The sequence below is a fragment of the Convolutriloba macropyga genome, chromosome 5, assembly GCF_964194025.1.
Source record: "Convolutriloba macropyga chromosome 5, txConMacr16.3, whole genome shotgun sequence".
NCBI lineage: Eukaryota > Metazoa > Xenacoelomorpha > Acoela > Convolutidae > Convolutriloba > Convolutriloba macropyga.
In genome coordinates, this window is record NC_134472.1 from 45,215,557 (window position 1) to 45,240,921 (window position 25,365).

The window sequence follows — 25,365 nt, forward strand, 5'->3', positions numbered from 1 at the left end:
GTTTTTTCAGTGTCAAGTGTTATAATTTGGCTTGCAGTTTGTTAAATTCTGAAACTTTGCTTAATTCAGTTTCTAAACTGAAAGCTAATAAGCTTAATACTAATGTCAGCTAGCAAACACTCTAATAAACTCTGACAACCTAATGCTCTATGACTTAATTACCGGGCTTTATCAGATTATCCCTTTTCTTTTGATTTTGCTCTTTTGACATTGAACGTATTAACTACAGTGCGTAAATCAATGCGTGAAGATATGCGTGATAAGTCACCAGCCAAGCGTGAAAATCGTGACATATGTAAAACGAAAAACGTGATCAAGTTAAAGCGAATTAAAAAAAAAAAGCAGGACAAGTTTTGCCTTCAATTTTCATTGGCTTGAGAAAAAACTAGTCCTAGGTTGGATTGGGAAAAGCATTTAGAAAACCCGATCCAAAAAATCGAAAATCCAGTAAAAGTAAAAAAAAAAACCACTATCGAGAAAGCGAATTTTTGTTCAGACACCGTTTTCTCACTCTAATTTAAAATTAGGGTGAAACAATTTTGCACCACAAAACCACTTGCTTTTTCGCTTTACTTCCTGTTTCGGCGTGACCAAAATCACTACTCCAATTTGACTTCAAAAATCATGAAAATGTGTGAACAGGTCTTAAAAAAAGAAAACAGCGCCCTCAATACAATTCAAATTATTTGCATTGTAGAAAGGATAGCGCCTAAACAATAGCCGTTGAGAGGCTGAAGGCGGCTATTAAAAACACAGAAGATACAAACTTTCAAAAATTGTTGTAATTCGATGTGCAGTTTTATTTAGTTCACAGTTATACATCAGCTTCTAAACAAAATGCTGATAAGCATAGCACTCATGCAAACTAACATTTGCTATAATCAACTTTGGTAGCTTAATGCGTTATGACTTTGTGACCAGCATTTCTTCACTTTAGCGCGTCCGTTTGAGTTTCCTCAGCTGACATTAAACGTTCTCATTATTGCGTAAATTTAGTGAATTTAAATTTTAAAATTTCAAAATTCAATTCAATTGAATTTGTTAGTGAGGTAAGGTAAGTCAGAAAAATGCGAACAAAAGGTTAAACTATATAAGAAACATATCCTGAAAAATCTCTAAAACGACTCGAAGTGTCAGCTCTTTATCGCCGAAAAACAATTACCAGTTGCAGATGTAGAAAAAAAAGAAACACTGAATTACCTGAGTATTTACATACTAGTGTAAACTTCAAGGCAGTGTAATTTACAGGTATGATTAATGGTTACATGATTACATGATTAATTATTACAATATTACAAAAATTATATATTTCAAAAGAAATAAAGTACGTTTTCAATCATTAATTAAAGAGAGAAATTACACTTACATTAATTACCAAGAACAAATCCAAACTTTATTTTATTATTATTGCTTTTCAGAAGTCACGAAAATTTGAAGTCACGCCATAAAACTTTACCAAAATTATAATTTTTATAGTTAGCAACAAACTGTTTAAAGAAAAAATCTCTTAGATTTCTTTTAACTGTAGCGTAATTACATGGGGAGAAAAGATTTTTAGGTAAACCCCCAAGATGAAAAATTTTTTATCAGTCCAAATAATGGCAGAAAACACCATTGGCTACAAATTTTGAGTCAGTCTTTTAATTTTCACAGGGAGAAGGTCGTTTTTATATTAAGCTATTATTTATTTAAAACACTATTGGTTGACATTCTCACCAACCGATCAACAATTTGGAACAAGTAAAAAGTTGGAGTGGGAACATCGGCCGAATTGCTATCAAACGACTGGCGAGTGACGGCCTTGGTAGTCGCAAGCGTAAGTTAAGTGACCCTACACTGGTATAAATTAAAGGGGTATACGAGAGCCAACGGAGTAAGAGCAAATCATTAGAACTTACACCTTAACAGAACGCCTACACAGCACAGTATGAGAGCAAAGAAATAGATATTTTCTGTCAACATTGAGAACTATAATATCGGCAATTAATTTAACTCATAAAACAAAACACCCCATAAAAAGAGTCAACTAGCAAGGCTATTGCAAAATGAAAATCAAAGAAATTGCAATGTAAAGCGATCCCTCATTGGAAACCAATGCATGCTTCAAAACAGCAAGATGATTTTCTATGTTCTTCATATTATCAGAATCCATAAACATAGCCGGCAGATTGCCGGAAAATAGCCGCCCTTGACGCACTCGGGATTGAAACAGAAAAAGGAAGAAAAACAGATAAAAATTGACTTTTTTCCTCAGTGTCAAAAAGTGTTCTAAGTTGGCGTGCAGTTTCAGTTGGATTCTAAAACTATACTTAATTCAGCTTCGAAACTGAAAGCTAATAGCCGGGCTTTATCGGTTTAACCCTTCTCGTTTGATTTTGCTCTTTTGACATTGAACGCATTCACTACATTGCGTAATTCATTGCGTGAAAAAATCCATTCAGTTGAAACAGTGAGTAAGGTAAGTCACGAGCTAAACGTGAAAATCGTGACGAGTAAAACGAAAAACGTGACCAATAGGCAAAGCGAATTAAAAAACATAGCAGGACAAGTCTTGAAAAACAATCCAAAGAAATGAATGAAAAACTAAGAACTATTTTATCTGACCAGCAGATCAATTGAACAATCCCAGCCAAAAAGACTATCTCGAAAGTTGAGAAACTAAAATAATCAAACAAAATAACTTAAAAAAATAATCATTGCTAAAACTTTTGAAGCTTTTACTCTGAAGGGAAGGGCAAATATGATACAATTCAATATACTCATTAACTCACGCACAAGCCTTGAAAGAGATCTATTGTCCACTCTAGGTAGATAAAATCGAGAAATATTTTGACGAGTAAAACGAAAAACGTGACCAATAGGCAAAGCGAATTAAAAAACATAGCAGGACCAGTCTTGAAAAACAATCCAAAGAATTGAATGGAAAACTAAGAACTATTTTATCTGACCAGCAGATCAATTGAACAATCCCAGCCAAAAAGACGATCTCGAAAGTTGAGAAACTAAAATAATCGAACAAAATAACTTAAAAAAATAATCATTGCTAAAACTTTTGAAGATTTTACTCTGAAGGGAAGGGCCAATATGATACAATTCAATATACTCATTAACTCACGCACAAGCCTTGAAAGAGATCTATTGTCCACTCTAGGTAGATAAAATCGAGAAATATTATAAACGCTTAAAAAAACAGAAGTGCAAAATTTAAAGAGTTTCTAAATTTCTCAAAAAAATGTTTGAGCCATTTCTTTGTCTCTGGAGTTTTGTCATGTAACACTTATACCCCTTTTTCAGATCCCCAAAACACTGGAAACTTTTGAAGGTATATCTTCACAAAATAAAACTTATTAACAAACTTAAAACAAAATTAAAAAAGAAAATTCATCAGAACATAGCCGGCAGATTGCCGGAAAAGCTGCGAAAGAATGAACTAGCGTGCCGTATAATAGAGGTAGAAAGAGATACAGATATAAGTTGAAAAAGTTATCGACGCCGCTGAAAAAATTCTTCGCGCAGAAGCTTTTTCATTAGAAACCTTCATTACACATAAGTTCCTTTGACCATAAACTCAGTCAAATTAAATTTAAGTTTTAAAGTCCAAAAGTCATTTTATTGAGTGAAGTAAGTCGTGTATGCTCAAAATCTAATAACGTAAATGGTCTTAAAACATTTGCTAGAGAGAAAATGAGAAATGACGTCTCGCGCTCATTTCTTTGAGAAAGAACAACTGATTTTGAGATTCTCCAGCACGCCAATTTACATAGAATTTAGCTTAATTAATGCCTACTTGTGTCACACGAAATGTTCTCAAATGCCGATAAGTCATAATTCTTCGTTGCTTAGCTAGAGATGTTGGACCTACACTAGTTAACTGACGAAACAATGTACATGAAAAGCACGCGCAAGAGAAACCACACTGAAAGAAAAAACAAGGACCTCAACTTCAAGCGTAAAAAATCAGCATGGAAATAGCAAACTCGAACCTGCAAAGCTGTAAAAAAACAGATAGACGGATGAGGTCGTATGCGACAAACTGCACCAATGGGACAGACTTATTATCAGGACAAGGTGATGTGGTGGTATGAGCAAGACTCCGTATTAAAATCCGGATATGGCTAGAATTGTCCTAAAGAACCAGTGGACACAGGTCTCGCTGGAAGAATGAAAAGGTTGGCCCAAAGGGTGGTATTGGTCACAGTGAACAACGTGAACAACGGAGGAGATCACAATGCACCGATTGGAAGATATGAAATTAACGTACGAGAGAGAACATTGGGCAGTTTGGTCTACAAATTAATTCAACAGCAGGAGATTTCGTGGAATGGCACAAATCAGCAACCATTACCTAGTGGACAACTATTTCAGGAAGAACTGGAGAAACTTTGTGTCACCCGAGGGTTGACATTGTCAATATATAATTGATAATCTTGCTACACCTAAAGGGAACAAAGGACAACCCCGATAACATCCCAGGCGTGTGCTTACTATACATGAAGAGCAAAATCTACCCCGAATTCTAACAACAAGGCTGAGATTAGAACGAAGAATCTGGGGCACTTGATTATAACCACGATGAGTTCAGACAGCGAAGCTCAATGGCTGCCACACTATAGAGCGATTAGAGGACATAATGACAACTACAGGTTTATCACAACAGCAAATCCAGCTGGACAAAATATGGACCCCAAAAAAGCTTGCTGGACCCCAAAAAAGCTTGCTAGAGGGCTGCCTTCATTGATCTTGAAAGAATATGAGTTTATCGAAAATTTCCAGTCAAGACTAAACAAACATACAAGTTAAAAGTAACAAGGAAATAAGCTTAGAATTGTACCGCAAAGAGAACGGAGGGAAGGATTCACATACAAATTCTCTTCAACATTTTTTAACAGATAAGGATACGAGGAGGACAAAACTGTAGAAAATACAAAGGACTGAAAATTACATACATACCTGAAATCTCTACACGACACAGACGTGACAAGAGAAAAGCATAAGCAAAATACATGAACATCAAAGATACACTTTTCACAGATGACACGACCATCTTGAATACAGAAGAATAAATGGAAAACGCAAAGAACAACCAAAAAGTTAGGGGGATACTTCGAACAAAGTCGAACGACTCTAAAGAAAAAAGCTTCAGAAAGCTAGTGTCGAAAGAACGCGATTTCTTCGTCAGAGGAGAAGACACCAAAACACGTACAAAGAGAGATGCGCAAAACACGTACAAACAATGAGAGCGTGAAGCAAGGTCAAAAGAAGACTCGAACATTCTGGTCTGATACAACGAACACAAGCGAGAGCGGTAGAAGCAATAGTGCAAAGTGCCATGTCTTGAGTTCAAATAGAACATCTCCTCTCTAGGAAATGGAACAGACATCAATCGATGGAACGATTGGTAAGAACATTTAAAATTCCGTTCGTATGAAAATTGAGGAATGAAGAAAATCGAAGAGAAATGTGGAAAAATTGCGACCTGTAATAAGTATGTCTCACGACAGACGAGTCAAAAGTATCCTTTGCACGACTGAGTAAACTAAAAGAAACAGAAGAGCCAAAAGACGAAATGCCCATGTGCCCCTAGATACTGGATTAAGCTAGAGGCAGAAACATGTATAGGTTTGAAGTTGAAACGAAAGCTAAATACAGAACGGTACGGAGCACAACAGTAAGAGAAAGAATCAATCACATTGAAAGCTGGGAAGAGTCGCAAGAAAATGGATCGCAAGGGAAAGCATCGAAAGGTCACAAAAATGCCGACAATGCAAACAAGGTTTCAAGTCGAGAGCAGGCCTAACACTGATAAGGTGGAACACACAGCTGAGATCAAACAACACACATGAGCCAACGATGGAATCAATAGTTCTCACAGAGAGCAAACCTGGAGCAAACCACGAGAAAATTCTGTGAAAAAACAAGCATTTCACTGCAACTGAAGATTGCCCAAAATATGGAAGAACGATGTCAGCAACCAACGTTGCCCGACATACCAGGAGCTGCAAAGAGCAAAAGGGGAACCCTAGCAAGGGCGACTACCTGACACCAGATCACACTAGACCAGCTGAGCTAACGAAAGCCTAACGCACAGAAATAGAGCTCATTGTGAGGCACCTAGATTTAAACACGTCAAAACATTCAGATTATTTTTGATTCGAGGTTTTGTATAAATTTAAGCAATCTCAGCTACCAAAAATATAAAACGTGAGCAAATTTGAATACTGAAAAAAAGAGTGCAAAAAGTTGACATGTATTGTAAGTCAGAAAGGCAAAAAGATACAAACGAAATATAACCGAGATAGGAGCCAAATAATTTCTACAAACCAAACCGACTAAGGTCGGGCGAATTGCTCTCATCGGTTGCATTCGGTAGTAGTCAGCTGTGGCTTAGAGATGATAGCATTAAGTGCTATCATCTCTGCGAATCGCATACTTGGAGAATAATAATGAGCTGAAAGGCTCTAAGCGAACTTACTACCCTCCGGGCTTTACATGTTTGTCCCGTTTTTGACGACAAAAAGTTAAAAGGGTCAGACGAAAACTCGGTCCAGCAAGAAATCGCATAAATAGACCACAGGACAAATATAATTGCTACAAACTTTGAGAGCAATTGCACATTCATAGAGAGTCGTACATTATAGAGGGGGGGGGGGGGGTGGTGAGTCAACTTCTAAACTTCACACCATGAATTTATGTCTCCTCGAGTTTCGTCGACTCGCTTAAGAACTATTAGGGCTCCAAGAAAACTGCTCAGCGACTGAATGCCCTCCGGTATTTACCTGTTTATCCCGTTTTTGAGGACAAAAAGACAAATGGTCTGACGAAAAAAAAACAATCAGGTGAGAAGTCGGTAGTACGAAAAATTGCGTTAAAAAAGACCAGCAAGACTTATATAAATGCTACAAGCTTTGTTTGAGAGCAATTAAACATTCATAGAGCAATTAAACATTCATACTTAAGGATACCTCTACACAACTTCTATTACAGCTTGTTTTTTTAAAAGAACAGTATAACAAGACTTACTCATAAAGCTCAAGTATCGTTGTTCCAAGTCACTAACACTCCTGTCCACTTGTTCGGCCCTACCAGTTGCTGCCCCTCCCGCAGCCCCACTGGGTCCCCCCTCCTCGCTCCTCTTCCTCCTGAAGTACTCTGAGAGTTTGTTCTGCAGTGTCGTGTTCTCCTGCACCAGGCCCTCTCTATCCTTCATGGCTTGCTTGAATCAAATATGCGTTCTAATATCAACACAAACAAGGAGGATCCGTAATGTGCGTCCGCACATATATTGCAACCCATTTTATGTTATACTTTATCATCAATGGTAAAAGCTGTATTATAGACATTTAACACGTACACTTAGAGATAGATGTACAATGTACTAGTCTTAATTAATTAATTTTTCCTAGTTTTAAAATTGCTGTTTGACATTAAACAAAGCCGGCAGATGCCCGGAAAAAAGCAACCATTGATTTTCCATAACTCCCATTGGGATTAAAGTAACAGAAAATGAAAATTGATTTTTGTACAAAACGCGAGTTTTACATAGCTTTAAAAAGGCGACATTTTTTATTTCATTTCCCAGTTAGACATATCCTGTTCCCTAATGAGAAGATACGGGTCAGAATCAATACCAATAGGCATTACAGATGATTGAAATTTATGGCTTTAAGCCGTTTCTATTTTTCATTCAGTTATGACACCGCTCATTTTAGATTGCTTGACTGAGCAACTGCTGTTCCAAAGCACTTTGAGAAGAATAAGCAGAGAGTGAAACTAGCCTAGAAAAGTCAAAGATTTCACGCGAAATGTTGAAAAAACGGCAAAAGGGGTAAAACGAAACAAATTTTTAATCGACGAGTGAAATAACATAGCATGAAAACTCCTGATTCACAAAGAATTCAATTAAATAATCCTCTGATAAATAACAAATTCGCACCGAAATTAAAGCGGGACAAACACAAAAAGCCCATACCCTATATGCGCAAAGATCAACAAAAAATTTGTTTTCCCAAGATTTTCAGTTTTAAAATACACTAACAGTATCAACTTTTTTATGAAAATACTGACCACTGAAATCTTTAGAATGAGTAAACAATACAGCAAGGTTTTGGGAATTAATGACAGACAGCGCAAAAAGGCAAAAAACTAAAGAATATGGCAGAAATCAGAAAATTTTGAAACTCAGAGGTGTCAAAGTAACAAAAAGTAAATAACTACATGCCAGAATCCTTAACCACAGCATACGAAAGACTTCACCAATCGACGAAAATTTGTAGCAGCTCTAATGGCTTAAAACAGAAATTGTGGCTGAAAAGGAATTCAGAACTACAAATGAAGACAAGATTCACAAATTAAATTACCATTTCAAGACCAAACGGTAACGCAATTAATGAAAACTTTCAGTAATAGTTGAAGCAAATAAAATAAACAAAATGTCACTGCATGAGAAGGCCAATGAGAATTGAGAAACTGTTTTTGAGACTAAGAAATAAGACTTCATGAAAAACATGCAAGACTTAAAATAATCAACTTAATTTTTGAAAAGAAATGATTTTAACATAACCGACTAACGTCGGGCGAATTGCTCTCAAACGACCGGCGAGCGGTTGGCTTGGTCAGTAGCTAGCCACGGGGGGGGGGGGGGGGTGCACCGGGGGCTGATGGGGGCAGCACTGGGTGGGGGGGGGGGGCAAAAGCGCGGTGGGGGGGGGGGGTGGAGCCAATAGTGGGGGTGGGGGGTCAACAAAGGGGGGGGGTGTCAACCTAAGAACCGCCTCTCACACCATAAGTATAAGTATAAGTCTCCAAGACAGTTTGAGCTGAAACAGACCTGAAAGGCTCTAAGAGCACATAATGCCCGCTGGGCGCTACCTGTTTATCCCGTTTTTGAGGACGAAAAGTCAAAAGCGTCAGACGAAAAATTGGTCAAGCGAAAAATCGCATAAAAAAAGACCGACAGGACTAATATAATTGCTACAAACTTCGTTTGAGAGCAATTAAAAATATAAAAATTTTTTTGGTCTGTTTCTTTTACTATATTTTTGAGACTAGAAATCTCAGCAAGCATTATGAAAAATAAAAGAAAAATATAGCTGTCAGATTGCCAGAAAATAGCCGCAATAGCTTTTAAAAAGGATAGTAACAGAAACAGACCAAAAAACTTTTAAATGCTGAGATGTTAAATTTTGTTGAAGAATGTGTTTAACTTATTGCTGCTTCTATTAAATGCCCTCAAATGCCCTTCAATAAGAGTGACACACACTCAGTTGACTTTATCTCTTTGAATTAAAGTAAGTTGAATCAACGAATGAAAAAAAGCAGATTTGAATTGATGTGAAGATTGTGACGTCATATGATCGTAAGAAAAATCTTGTTAAAATGAAAAAAAAACAAGAGAAGGGCAATAACAGCTTCAGCAATCACTTTGCCGCTTTAATAAAAATTCGCAAACCTCAAAAATTTGATAAAAAATAACTCTCTATTACCAACCTACGCGACCTGTGCCTAAAGAGATTAAATTAAAGCAAAGTACAACATTACGTGTCAAATTTGAAAATTCACCAAAAATTTTTGAGAGAAAAAAGTCGCAGTCATAAACATAAACCGACTAATGTCGGAAGAATTGCTCTCGAACAACAGGTGAGGCAATTTAACATAAGGGCTGTAGCCTAGAGAAAATTTTCGTAATGGGTGCGAAAATTTGACCACGCCGGGATTCGAAATATTGACCTCCCGTTCCCTCATCACAAGCACTACGTACTCGGCTATCAGGCCCTTCTCTTTGCTATGCTGCAATCGATTTTATTTTAGAGACACGCTTTACTCTGGAGTGAGAACAATAGAGATCACTCAAAAATGAAGAACGAAAGCGCAAAAAGTCACATCAGAAGTCAAAGAATGTTCTAGAAGAAAGGCGCAAAAACGGTCAAGCAAAAAATTTGCATAAAGACCAACACGTTTTCATTAATTTCTACAAACTTCGTTGAGGAGCAATTAAAAAGCACTAGCTACGGAATCCAATTTTTGACTAGTTTCATTTATGCCTCATTGGAAACCAATGAGACCTGTCATTAATGACACTAAGTGATAGGATAACAGAATCATTTAAAAAAGGGGCAAAATACATCTATTCACTGTCATTAATGACACCAAGTGATAAGACAACAATCATTTCAAAAAGGGACAAATTACATCTATTCATTAACATTTTATGACAACAGTGTCAAAGTCTTTAGCTACCCATAATGAAATCAAGCAACTACAAACGGGTGCAATTAGGAGACATATGTATCATATTATTAACACTCAAAAGAAGAAACACCGAAAACAGAAGTCAAACTGGAGTACGTGAAAAAAAAATTGCCTCACAACAACTGAAAATACGATCAAACACCAATTCCTGAATCCAATTAGCTTGAAAAATATCACGCCTCAAACCTAATCAATTTTTCGCACCCTTTACTACTTCAGCGCGACTAAAATCACCACTCTAGTTTGACTTTTCATTAACGTGAAAAAGCCGGAAAAAGTGTGAACGGATCTTAAAAAAAACAGCGCAACAATTAAATCCAAATACTTTGGACTACACAAAAATAGGATAGAATTGCCGCAATAATAGCCGGCTGAGACGAAGAGAGCGGCTTTTAAACAGATAATCAATGAAATCGAGAAATTATCAACCGTTGATTTAATCATTTTAGAACTCCGCTTGATAAATCAACAAGTGAAGCAGTTAGCTAAACTTTATTTCACATTAAGCTGTATGTTAACAAAGTAAATTAAATGTAAAAAGGGGTTTTAAATGCAACAAAGAAATTTTAAAAATCAAATGTAAAAAGGGGTCTTAATTGCAACAAAAGAAAAACTAAACTAGAAAAAACAAGCGTACAATTTTATTAAGGTCACAGATTATTACTAGTTGACACGATTCTGTTAACTTAAACTATTGATGCAGCCGAGGTTTGCTTAAATAGGTAAATTAGTCAAAACTAGCAAATAATTGGTCTTGTGTTTTCGAACAAAACGTATCTACATTTTTCGGGAAAAAACATCTCTCAAACCAGTAAAAACAAATAATTTATATTTTGAAAGTAAAATCCTTCAGGAAACTAAAGAGGCATGCTGACTATGTTCTAAATTTTCTGACCGCAACAGTTATGCCCAAAAATTGGGTCATAAAGAGAACATTACTTCAGAGCGGTTTATTGCGAAACGATAAATCATACGGAAAATTTCATTCTTTAGTAGGTTGATTAGAGGTCTTCAAAAATGAGTTTTAAAAATATATAACAAACGACACTGTTAACCATACTGTTCTCAGACCGTTTTGCTGTTTCACTGGTCAGAAATTCACGAAACATATCATGGAACACTTAAGGAAAAATCTTTTTTTTTAAATCCATTTTTAACAAACATTTTTGATCGTCAGTCGTAGATGTTAACTGTAACTATAATGTGACATATAAAATCAACAAAAACTGCAAAACAGAAGGAAAACTGCGTTTAATCGTTTGCAGTAAAAACAGAGGAGTTAATAACACTGAACTGTTAAAAAGATCTCGTTTTCTTTTTCCTTTCGAACCACTGACAATTTTTGTGTTCAAATACAAATCAGAAAACAGTTCCTGTATCGTAATGAAAAAAAATATATTTCCGCAACCGTAAAAACGATAGACAAAACATTTGAATAGAGAAACCATTTGAAGGTCAGAAAAAAACTGAAATTTTGAATTCTCCTTAACCATGAAGTTAGGAAAATTTTGAATGGACAAATTGCTCTTGAACTGCAGTCTGGACAAATTAATTCAGAGGGGACTGCAGCCTAGAAAAATGTTTACGCATGCAAAAATTACGACTAGAGAGGTGTTCGATCACACGACCTCCCGCGAGCTTGACTGAAGCATTATCCATGCAATCAAGTCCTTGCAATATCCTATCTTCCGATCGGTTTTGTTTTAGCAACAGACTTAATTACTAAATATGAGAAAGCTATATCGCGCAAAAATTAAGACGCCTGAAGCGTGAAAAAGTCTAGAACAAAAAGCGCAAAATTGGTCAAGGAAAAATTTTACATAAAAAAGCCACATATTTAGAATAAATGATTCTACCTTCGTTCATTGACTTAACAGAAAAAAGCCAAGGTAGCAAAAGTTCTCAACCTCCAAAAAATCTGAGGGTTGGACTAATAACTCAAGAAGGACTAGAATCTGTCCGTCAGTACTTCTTCACTGGAAGGGGCAATACGAAATGTTCAAAAATTTGCTTAAAAATATTATTTAAATAACATTTAAATAGAGCAAATAATCAGCACAGAATGAAAGAAGAAGCCCTCACCTGATAGAACTCGATGAGTGACTCTCTGTCTGGTACCTTCTCACCAACCATCGACATTTCATCCTCATCTTCTACCTCTTGCAGCCGTTGGTCTTCTTCCTCTCCTATCTTCATTGCTCCCGTGCCAGGTCGACTTCCTCCAACGGCAAGACCATCTGAACAACACATTACACTTCAGATCATTAATCTTTTTTGAATCTATACTTAGCTGTCATAACTAATACTGACTCATCAACTTGATTAAGTGATACTTTCCAGGCTTCAGAATTCCTAAAATAAATTTCTCGGAAAAATGTCGTGTTGATTCTGCAATTGATGTTCCAATTCAGAATGAGAGCCATTTCGATCAAATGAAAATTTCGAGAGTCAAAGTTCACTGGAATAGAATTCAGGAAACGAAAATTGCAAAAAGCTCAGTACTCCATACGAAATTCGGCGTTAATTATTTGGGATAAATTACAAATTCCGTGGCTAAGTCTCAACGAGAACGCTAAGAAGCAGGTAAAAGTAGTCCAAATCTGAACAGGAAGCCTGATCATTACAAAATAGTAGTTTCGCACGATAGTATCAATCAATATCGTAAACGGTACATGTGACACAAATAACGGGCGACAAGTATAGAATCCCAAGTGTATCCCGTCAGTCTTAGAGAAAGTTTACCGAAATCGCAGGAGAGACAAAACAAAAAACGATCATGAGCGCTGAAGGAGACCACAATGACAACTCGAAGCGTAAATGAAAATCTCATTTGGCAATGATTCTGTACAAAAACAACTTGAAGCCATTAAATGCATCAAGCATAATGAAGAACAATTTCACAAACACGTTTAACTCCGTTAATTGCGCCGTTTGGGGTACGAGACTATCTCTCGGAAAAGTCGAAGATAAACAGGAAATTGAGGCCATGACAGCAAAAGGAAAACAACATAGCCGGCAAATTGCCGGAAAAAAGCCGCCGTTGACGCACATTGAGACTGAAACAGAAAACGAAAAAATTAAGAGATAGAAATTGACAGAAAATTTTTTAGTGTCAAAGTGCGCAAATTCTGCATATTCCGTTAGATTTAGTGTTAGACCTTTGACACTAAAAAGCATATTCGGCTTTTTGGTGACAAAGGTGTGCAAATTCTGCATATTCGGATAGATTCTAAATTTACACTTAATTCAGCTTCTAAATTACACTTAGGTCAAGCTTCTATTAAGCATATTACTGATGTCAGCTAGCAATCGCTTCAATGAACTTTGATAAACTAATCCACTATGACTTAACCCCCAGGCTTTTGTTTTTTTATTTTGCTCTTTTGACTTAGGCCGTATTCACTACGTTAAAATCCATTCAATTGAAACGGTGAGTGAGGTAGGCCAGAAGTCAAACGTGAAAATCGCGACTTATGTAAAACGAAAAACGTGATCAAGAGGTAAAGCGAATTAAAAATAAAAGGAGAGCGCCTAAATAAAAGCCCGTGAGAGTGGTTGGCTCGAACAACCACCGAGCAGTTGGCTTCGGTAGTACCTAGCTGGGGATCAGAGATACTTGCATGGTGTGGGGGTCACGCAATAGGGGAGGAGGGCTGAGCTTGGAGGGCTGGACGAGATGGGGGGGCTGAAAACCACCTGCCAGGTAAAGGAGGGAGGACTCGAGGTGTGTGTTGAGGATGAGTGGGGAAGGGTGACTGGGTGTGGGGGCGATGACTGGGTGATCTCCTCAAAATAGTTTTGGAGAATCGCATTCTTAGACACTGGTTAGGCGTAAAGCTCTAAGAGAACTTGATGCCCTCCAAGCGTCACCTGTTTATCCCATTTTTGGGGACGAAAAGTCAAATGGGTCAGAGGAAAAATCAGTCAAGCAAAAAATAGAATAAAACACCCTGTAAAATATCCAGAAGCAACACAAAGAGTAGGACAATCTAATCTCTAAATCAGAAGAATAATAATCAGCAGAATAATCTCTAAAGAGCCGGAGTTGTACCTATATCGGAAATATCCAAGAACAAAATAAATGCCTAATAGAACTATAGTGTTTTGAAAAAAGCAGCACTTTTTAGTTGGAGGGTGAGGGCTGGTGGTGGGACGTATGTAGACAGGAGGGGGTAGCTTGTTGAGGAGGGGATAGTTAAGTAAGGGGAGGGTAGGTAGGTGCGGGCAGGGTGGTAGGTAGATGCGCTAGGGGTTGGGGGATAAGTATGTACTGGGGAGGGTAGAAAGATGGGGGAAGGTAGGTAGCCGGGGAGGGCGAGGGGACGTAGGTACAAGGGGGTGGGGCTAGGTTGGTGGGCGTGCAGGTAGGTGCCGGGTTCTGTAATTGGAATAGGCGTGCAGGTAGGTGCCGGGTTCTGTAATTGGAATAAAATCTTTAGGAAGAAAAATTCAAAGTTACCTTTCGACCTTGAATACTACCCGCAGTAGCTAATCAATATTTATTAGTAAACAAGCTAATGCTGAAATAAATTGTTTGATAAGAGAAGTCAACGTTGTAGAACAAAAGTCAATGTTCAAAAACAAAAGTAAAAAAGTGCAGGTTAAGAAAAAAGTTGCTTCAGCGAAAAAGCATAGGACATATCCGAATAACAATCCAGATAATTGAAGTAACTAATGACCTGACAATGAACAACTTTACAGCAATAATAGACTAAATGATGCAAAAAAAGCCTACTACGCATCCTTAAAATGAGTACATAACACAACAGCTCGGTGGAAATCAATGGCATACCACAAGAAAAACAACAAATGCAGTACTAAAAACTTTCAATTTTCAAAAGCAAAAAAACAACACCTATGAACTCATGCATCTTTAATTAGATTTACTTTTCCTCATTAGCAGACAATGAAACCTATCATAAAGGAGAGCAAATATTAAGACAACACAAGAGCTGACTTCTACTTATTGATCAACTTATCAGTATAAAAGTCACCAAAAAGACCTGACATTGTTGAGAATAAATGAATAAACAGCAAAAAGTACAACAAAAGCAAAATCACGCTGAAACTTCTTGAAAACAATTAAGCATAAAAAACACAAAATCAACAGCTACACTAGCTTTGAACAGGGACATTTAAGTCGATTAACACAAACACGATTAGCATCCTATGAAAATTGTCCCATATGAGATTAAATGATAAAACAACAAAAAGTACAAATAATAGCAAACCTCAAGATAAACTGAAAATTTTTGAGAAGTAGTGTTTAAATCATGAGAACCCGTAGCTGTTAACTAAAACGAAATATTTTGTTCATTTATGCCTCATTAGCAATTAATCAGACCTGTCCTCGATCATACTAAGTAATAAGACAAATGAATTAATAAACGAAACGGGTCAAAAATCAAACATTCACTTTTATTTTATGACCACAAAATGTGTCAAAGTGATAACTAGCATTAGCTACTCGTTGATGAATTCAAGCAACTGCAAAAAAGCGCAATTAGAGCACAGATGCATCAGAATACAAACATTTCAAGAAAACAACAAGTGGCAGTCAGAGCAATCAATAGCTATTAGAAATCTATGAGATGTCCCTAAATCGATTAAAATATTAGACAACAAAATATCTATATACACGAAAAAAACTCAAATATTCACTCAAAAATGTTCAGAACAAAACGTGTCAAAGTCATAAAAACCATTAGCTATGAAGTCACACCAATAATTTGGTTCATTTAGATCTGATTAGCAACCAACAAAACATGTCACTAATGGTGCTAAGTGACAGGGCATGAGTAATAATTGAAAAAGGGGCGAACAATTCAGTCATAATTAATAACTACAAATAGTGTCAAAGTCATGAAAAGCTACAGCTGCCCATTGATGAATTCAAGCAATAGCAAAAAAGCAAATTTAGTACACATATGTATTATAATAATAGAACTCAAAAGAAGAAACACTGAAAACTGAGGCAAGTCAAATTGACTCATGTGAAAAAATCCTTCCCAAAAACCGAAAAACCGAAGTCCAACTTCTCACTCTACTTTTAAGGGGGTTTGAAAAAACTCACGCCTCCCTCCTCGATTTCTCACTCCTTTGACTATTTCAGTTTGACTAAAATCGCCTCTTCAATTCGACTTCTAAACCCAATAGAATCCAAATACTTTTGATTCTGAAAGAAGACCTCACCAATACAATCCAAAATCTTTGGATTGTAGAAAAACCTGAAGAATCCCAATACTCTTCAAGTTGTAAAAAAACACTATTAATATAATTGCAACAAACTTCGTTTGAGAGCAATTAAAAAGGAGACATCAAAGGCAAACATAGCCGGCAGGTTAACGGAAAATAGCCGCCGTTGACGCGCTAGACGCACATCGGGATTGAAACAGAAAAAAGAAGAGACAGAAATTGAGCATTCAGTGTGCAATTTCAGTTAGATTCTAAAACTATACTTACTTCAGCTTCTAAACTAAAGGGTATTACGCTTAATACTAATATCAGCTAGCCATCACGCTAATGAACTTTGATAACTTAATGCTTTGTGACTTCATGACCTGGCTTTATCGGTTTATCGCGATTCTTTTGATTTCGATTTTGCTCTTTTGACATTGACCGTATTCCCTACTTTGCGTAATTCAATGCGACAAAGAACTTAGAATCCATTCAGTTGAAACAGTGATTGAAGTAAGTCAGAAGTCAACCGGAAGATCCAACCCAAAAAATCGAAAAAAGTAAAAAATCAAAGTGAAAATGCCGCATGTGAACAAAAAAACCACTACCGAGAAACAGAATTTTTGTTCAAACACCGTTTTCTCACTCTACTTTAAAATTAGAGCAAAAAAAATTGCACGCCGCGATACCACCAGGTTTTTCGCTCCACTTCCTGTTTCGGCGTGACCTAAATCACTACTCTAATTTGACTTCAAAAACAATGAAAATGTTTGAACAGATCAAAAAAAAGACAGCGCCCCAATATAATTCAAATTCTTGGAATTGTAAAAAGGAGAGCGCCTAAAAATAGCCGTTTGAGAGGCTGGCGGCTATTAAAAAACAACCCTCTAGGTAAATTGTTGTTGCCTTTATGAATTTTTTTGATTTTACGAGGGGATAGGGGACTAGAAATATGTGCGCATCTTGAGTTCGCTCACTGAGTCTGTCTTTTGTGTTCATGAGCAGTTGGAAATCAAATCCCAGATAAATTTCACCTGTTGCTTTGGCCTCAACATCATCCTTGCAAGAATGGCAAAAGTATCTATCGTAGCGAAATATTGAATTAAAAAAACAGCCAGCCGTTTGCCGGAAAATAGCCCCGATAGACGCTTGTCGCCTTCCATGAATTGAAACAAATAAAGCAATAAGATAGACAGATCGACCACAACTCCGTTAATAGACCACTAGATTTTTTGGGATAGACTCGGACTGTCAATTTTATGACACATACGGTCTATAAGGAAAAAGCCCCACAAGAGCTTTTACAAAATTGATATTCGAAATCAAAAACTTAAGATTAATAATCAAGAATGAGGGCATATAAGTTTGGCACTACTTAGATGCACACTATTAACTACTAAATGTTCATAAAATTTAAAGTTCCATAAGCGAGTTCAGAAGTCATTTTTTTTGAGTGAGGTAAGTCACGCAATTGACCTAAACGCAGAAATGACGTCGCGCACTCAAATTCTAACCGCAAAGCAGTAGAATTCACTGAAGTCATTGAATAAGTCAATTCTAAGAAGTCAGGTCGTAAGAATCATCGATGGGGACGACGAATTAAAAAATATAGCCGGCAAAATTCCTGAGGCCACTCGAAGCGTCACAATTTTACAAAAAATGGGAATTGCAGCTGAAGCCGTTACCTTTTGTATTAAACCAATAACTCATTACCTCCCCAGGTCTGATCTAAAAATCGGTGAAATTTGAACCACTGTCACCAAGAGAAACAAAAGACAGCAAAATTTTATATAATTGAAAACGTTTGGTAACATTAAAAAACTCCAAAAAATTAGGATGGTCAGAATATTGACCGGCTGAAAAATCTCACAGGGCTATCAATTGCCCTCAAATAAATCGTGACTCTAATCTCGAAAAGATCGCGAAAGCAAACGGAAGATAATAATTTAGAACACGAAGTTAAATTTTTCAGAAAAGAATGCTCAAATTGAAGAATCAGAAAGACACTATATTTAAATTTCTAATCACTGCAATTTAGACAAAAAATACATACTTCTTCTTTGTTGCATATATGCTCGACCACAAATTAAATTAATGATAGAAAAGACATAAGCAACAAAATAATATTCAAAGGCAAAAAGTTTTTTAATATCAATACCAAGGCCAAAAAATTGCAATAGATACTAATAAGTTGAAATTTTGGAAAAGATTTTCTAGGAAACTCTCTGTACAGCAAACCAAAGAAATGACGAAACTCAAAGAAGTAACGAAAAAAGCTTAAATCATTCAATTTTTTGACAAAAAAAAATCGACATAACCAGTAAAAATGTAGGTGCCAAGACAAATCTAGAATGATACAAATAGAATGTGAAGAAAATGGACACAGTGTAAGGAACGCCGTAACAAATACACATTCTTGATATTTGAAAGTTAAAAATCAAATTGAAAAATCAAGAAAAACGAATAGATTTATTTCATTGTTCAGCATATGAGACATCGAAAAGACAACCCGTCAACCGAGACAAAGATCCATCTTCTTAAACAGAACAAAAAAAGCAGAATTCAAACATTCGAAACATTGAAATATTTTTGCAAAAAAATGGTCGTAAAACTTTTACAACTGCATTGATGAAAAAAATTCTAACTGTTTTTCAAAAACTTAACTCTAACAAATGACTGAACTTTTGTCTAAACAAAATTTAAGTCCTTCATGATGCGCAAAAAGACTATTTCTAGTAATTAAAACCAAAATACAGACAAAAAACCAGAAAAATTGGAAAAAAATACCAAAATCGGATTAGCATATGAAAAATTTTATAAAAACAAGATTACATCGAGGTAAAAAGAGGCGTTGAGAACATGAATTATCAAAGAGAAGTTGCCATATAAACTGACAAAAAGACGGCTGAAAGACCCAAAAATGAAGAAATTAATAGAAAAAAAACGCCTAAAAATTAACAAAAAAGCAAGAAATATGTGCCAATTTTGAACTTGAAACGCATTTTCAGGCTCTGCAATACGCTGTGGTATCAATTTCCGAGGTTTAGAGTTTAATATAGAATCAAATAAAAGGCATTTCCAGAAAAAAAAAACAAATTACAAGCAAAAAAAACTGGTCCACTTAGACGAAAAAACGGCTGAAATTGGTTATCTATATGTCCCATTCAGTCAAAAACTACTTTTCAAAGTCAAAAAGTCATTCACTAAAGGCAGCGCATGATCAAAAAAACTCTCGCTCAGAAAAAGTTAGTTCACACGGCTATTTTTCTCACTTTCGCTTTTAGGTCAAAACAGCGTCTGAACGAATAGTACTTCCGGTAAAAAACCTTAAGAAAACCAATACTCCTCTTCGAGTCGTAAAAAAACCACGATGTCCCCAATAAAAGCCGCTATCGCTTCGCGGCTATTAATATTTAAAAGAATTTCTATAAAAAACATGGTAGCATAGCATACAAGTTATAATTAATCTAAAAATTTAAATTATAACCGACCAATAAAATGTGTGATATGCTTCAACTCATATCGCTTCAAAAGATTCATACAGCAGAGAAAAATTATCAAGAGCGATGAACACTGGGCTAAACAAAAACGATAGTCAGACATCTTCGGAAAATGTGTTTGAAAAGGGGCATTAAAAAAGCCTAGATATGCCCCAGATAGATTAATTGTACTTATAGAAACACGTAGCAATTATCATTTGAACTAACAAGTCTTCATTAGCTGTCAAAATGACTTAATTCAAATGGATAAATAAACAACATAGCTGGCAGATTGCCCGAAAATAGCCGCAATAGCTTCAGAGATCTGTAGTCTAAAAAAGATGGTAAACAATACAGACCGAAAAAGAAACTTATTCTTTTCATTAAGGGCTGAGATGTTAAATTTTGATTAAGAATCTGTATAATTTATTGCTGTTTCTACTAGCTGCTCTTAAATAACCTTCAATTAGAAAAGTCAATTTCAGAGTAAGGAGGTCATTTTTAAGAGTGAGGTAAGTCACGTGTGACCAAAAATTTAATCACGCAAATGCACAACAAACTAGCTCCACTAAAAGTGAAAAATAACGTCACGCACGCAATTCAGCTGAAATTGCATGAACGAATGAACAAAAAGCAGATTTGAAGTTGTGGTGACGTCATCTGGTCGTAACAAAAATCATGACGACGAAATAAATAAAAAACCAAGAGAAGGCCAATAATAGCCTCAGCTATCGCTTCGCGGCTATTAAAAACGCGGTGCTCAAAAAATAAGTACTTGATCATGCTGAGTCAAGGTTCAATAATCCAATATTGAGTAGAAATATTATAACAACCCATTACGAATTGTAAAAAATCGTTAAATGCTGTCAAACTATTAACAAGCAGCCAACATGCGCGAGCAATCTTAACCCTCACAATTTGTTGCTAAATCGGTTACCTTTAGCCCGCCCCATGTCAGTTGGAGATTTGGTGTCAATGCGCTCCGGTGGACCGACATTCGGATCGCCCAGCACTTCAGACGAGATATCATGAGAAGGGTGATCTATGGCCGTGGTTTCTTCACCACCATCCAGTTGACCTGTCTCTCCACCTTAAACAGGTAAATTATTATAAAAGGATATTCGCAAGTGTCAAAGTTGTCTTAGTTCTTTTGTTTCGAAAATTACCAAGTTTTAATTTGTCAGAAATAAGATTTGTGGCATCGCCCAGCGCTAGAGTCCTGCTGCTAGGTTTCTCTATGTTATTTTAGTCTAGCTAGCGGTCTATTTAATGCAATTTGATTAAAAAAATTGTGCTAAGTTTCTCCGAGTGCTTGGTTCAAGGCAAATCGTTCGGATTTCGACAAATTAAATTCCAAGTTATTTGGCAGTGCTATATGAAGAAACGGGATAGATCAGTGGTTGTGAGCGGTACTACAGGACTTCTCTAATTAACAGTCAGTCCAGGATCAAACAGTTCTCTTTCCGATCCTCTTGAGGACCGATTGTTTCTAGTGAAAGTTGAATGAAGTTCGGTCGTTGACGAATAGCTAGAAGATATCGATGTGCCGTTGGGATTTGAAGATTCATTGTAATTATATCTGTCTTTGACGTCGGGTTGCCAATGCCACCGCTTGTATCATTGGGTGTATATTTCCATATCCAAAACCAGAATGATCTGCTTGTACCAAAAAATGTGTACAGGCGTTCAAATGTTGTGTCCCAGTAGTACAATAAATTATCGTTGCTCATTGAGAGACCTGTAGCACTTTATGGAGTGTCATTGCTTTAATCTCAGTCCTAAGGTCCCAAAACAATTTCTATTTCCGGCTTAAGATAACGACTGGCTCTTCTTCCTTTGTCGTTCTCAACAAAATTTTTAGCTAAAAATATAGGGTCTCCTTGTCGCAGAATTTACGGACGGTTTGATCCAAATCGCGCTTCAGTCTTCGAAAACACGCTGTGATTTCAGAGCATAGTTTTTTGTGCCTATTGATTTCGGTGTCTCACCTCGGACGGTAGGTACTGAGCCATTAAAAAAATGCATCGGGATCCTACCCTGTTTCTGTTCCACATTTTAAAAAGTTATAGATGTTTCATCATGCAAATAATTTGTTGCTTGAACATTTGAATTGTATCTAACCAATTTTGAGTTGGTAGTGGTCCGTGGCAAGATCATGCTGTCCTGGCTTATGTAATTTGGCACAGGGTCGTCAGTGAGTAATCTCTTTTGCTCTTCTGAATTTCAAGCTCAATTTTTGGATGGCTCGATTGTCATGGATCGATTGTCTTCAGATCCTTGAAATGCTATTGGGGATCAATTGGTCGGAGTCTCATTCAGTGCACTCACTCTGCGTTATTTTAATTGGTTTTCTTTACATTATGCTTGGCATTTGTTATGAGTTTTCCCACCCTATATACGTATATACCCTGGTATCCGTCTTTATAAATCACATTCAAGAGTAATTGCATTGACCTTTGTTGTTGTACTTCTTGTATCTGAGGAAACTCATTAAACACCTTTTCATCAACACTAGCAAACATAAACCGACAAATGTCGGAAGAATTGCTCTAGAAAGACAGGCGAGGCAAATTAATTCATCAGGGGCTCTAGCCTAGATCAATTTTTCTTTATGGGTGCAAAATTCTTTGACCCCACCGGGATTCGAACCACTGACCTCTCCATCCATGACCATCCTCATTATCCACTGCGCTACAATTCAGTTAATTCTGCTACGCCGCAACCGATATTAGCAACTTCGGAGCACTACAGATCACTCAAAAATGATTAACGAAAGCGTGAAAAAGTCACTTGAGAAGTCAAAGAATGTTCTAGAAGAAAAGCGCAAAATTGTCAAGCGAAAGATTTGCATTAAAAAACATAGGCGGTAGAATACCGGAAACGAATCGAATCGTCGTGCAAAATAATCTCTACCCTAACTGGGACAAAATCAAGAATATCGAAAAAAAACACCAGAAATAATAGAAATAGTAGACCAATATAACATAAAAAGCGTTAAAATTTTTTCAGTTCAGGGGTGTGGGTAGGTGCTGCTGGGGGGGGGGGGGTTGTTTGGTTGGTAGGGAGTTTTTTTGGGGGGGGGGGTAGGTAACTAGATGGGATCAAATTTTCTCAAATTGACCTCTTCACCTTGTGGTTGGGGGGGGGGGGGGGGGGAGGTGCGTTGTGGTTGGGGTGGGGGGGGGGGGGGGTTGGGTACGTTGCGGGGGGGGGGGGGGGGGCAGGTAAGTTGGGGGCGTGGGGGGGGGTTGGGTTGGTACCAATTGCTAACATTACAAACTAAGCTATTTTTAAAGTCCAATGTTCGAAACCAGAAGTCAACAATCAAAAACGGAGGTGAAAGCTCGAATAGAAAGAAGTCAAAATTCAAGTCATGAACAAACTTGCTTTCTGCTAAAAAAAACATAGCCGGTAGAATATCAATACTCTTCGAGTCGTAAAAACCTGTAGAATATCAATACTCCTCTTCGAGTCGTAAAAACCTGTAGAATATCAATACTCCTCTTCAAGTCGTAAAAACCTGTATAATATCAATACTCCTCTTCGAGTCGTAAAAACCTGTAGAATATCAATACTCCTCTTCGAGTCGTAAAAAGACACACACGTTTACAACAATTGCTATGAACTGCGTTCAATAGCAATTAAAAATTTCTGTCATTTCATCTCGTAGCTCCTTAAAACTGTTGTACCGGGGATTATTTCTCCATAATCTTCTATTCGAAGGCTCAGATCCAACGGGTTGACTGAGGGGCATTCCGATTATCCAAATTTTTATCCCCCTCGGATTTTCAGCGGTACCTCCGTTGTGTTAAAGTCTGATTGAGGCAGTTTTCAATTTTGCTCAATCGTCCAGGCTACTAAAGAGTTCAAGTTTTTTAACGGTTCGTTCGGTTATACCTAATTGATTCGTTGTTTCCGTTGGCTGTATTGGTTGCAACTGTAGAGACTGTTTTCAACGGTAAGTACAGTATGTTTAGTTTTTTCGCCAACTCTTTTATTCGTGCACTGTCGTTTTTGTTTCCCATTTCCTTTTAACTTCATTGTGTTCAGCTTAAGGGTGAAATCCAAGAGGTAGTAATTGGTTGTGGGGGTCGAGAACTTTCGATTTTCGACAAAAGGAAGTAAATATCCGCAATAGTTCTTTAATCCCAAAAGTTAATGACATTTGACATTTCCGGAAGTGCCAATGGAGAAGTGAACGGAGAGGATTCTTCGGCTTCTTTTGAGAGCTTTAATCGAATTGTAAAATTTTGATCCAAATGCTACTGATGTGGAATTATGTTACTTCGTTTGCTTCATCGATCGTGTATTCTTCTTCCATAAGATTGTATCAAGTAGCAAAGAAGGAAGCATCTGACATTATAAAAGATTTCTGGCTATTAAATTTTGGCTACCGTCATCACATGCAGGACATAGTTTCAAGACCCTGCCTCACGTTTGTCAGCATCGAGACGTGATCTTCGATTTCAAACTGGATTCCCTCTTCAGAGTCTGTAAAATGTCATGAGTTTTTCTGATATGGCGGTTAAAAAGGCTTATAAAACGAGCACAATCATTCGTTTCACTTGTTTAGCTGATTTAGGCATTTTAAAGTTTTCAGGTATGTTTCGATATTGTGTTATACGTGTTAGGCTTTCACATGTTCTTGTGATTCTGAGACATCGTATTTGGCGCAGTCCGAAAAAGCATATTTGGTGGATCACATCAGAATCATAGATGCCAAAGAAAGCACAAAATGTTTAAATCTAGTCTATCGCAGGCCTCAACTGCAATGTCGTCAGCGTATTGAAAACATTTGTCAGCATTTATAAGTGATAGTTTTTAATCGCATAAAGGAGCTCAAAACACGAACGCACGCTCCTGTTTAGAGCATGGGGGAGCTCCTGAACTGCATATATTCTAGAAGCAAAGTTAGTGCAGGAAGTTAGATTGATTTTCAGAAAGCAATTGAAACTGAAAAGGTCCACGGCTTCCATCTACTTTTTAAAAACCCCTTCAAGGTGTCCAGCCAGCATCTGCTAACTTGCCCATTGAAAGGTTGCTGATATTGTATAATAACTTCTGATATCTTGTTATATTTTTCTTGGTCAGGCAGAATTCGTAGTTCCCAATAAGTTTGCGTTTAACAAAGATAGGCCATAAGTAGCGACTGATTGGCAGCATTGTTACTACTCCATAAAACTGTTGTGCCAATTCACCTAATGAGTCATATTTGGGTGAACTTAACATCTTAGAGTAAAGAAGCCTGTCAGGGCCAGGGTATAGCTTTATAGAGAATTCTGAGTGCAACCAATATTAAGACAATATGTGTTGGATTCGACAAAGATCAAAATGTTTCAATCCATTGAAATTAATTGAAGAAGGTTTTACTATCTTAACTGTTTTCTGAAGCTCTTAATTCCTCCACGCGTTTGAAATTCGTCAGTTCATCATAGATAAGCTTTCTAACACCTGTTAGTTG

The 25,365-nt window shown here is 36.9% G+C and overlaps 1 protein-coding gene across 1 annotated transcript in view; it reads right to left on the reverse strand.

Annotated features, from left to right (window-relative positions):
- Positions 1-25,365, reverse strand: part of LOC142339414 (cilia- and flagella-associated protein 184-like) — a 64,577-nt gene that overhangs the window by 9,041 nt on the left and 30,171 nt on the right. The window contains exons 5-7 of the mRNA XM_075389435.1: positions 20,842-20,994; positions 12,331-12,485; positions 7,021-7,213 (exon numbers count right to left, since the gene is read on the reverse strand). Coding sequence (XP_075245550.1) covers positions 7,021-7,213; positions 12,331-12,485; positions 20,842-20,994 — 501 coding nt within the window. The remainder of the gene's footprint in view (positions 1-7,020; positions 7,214-12,330; positions 12,486-20,841; positions 20,995-25,365) is intronic.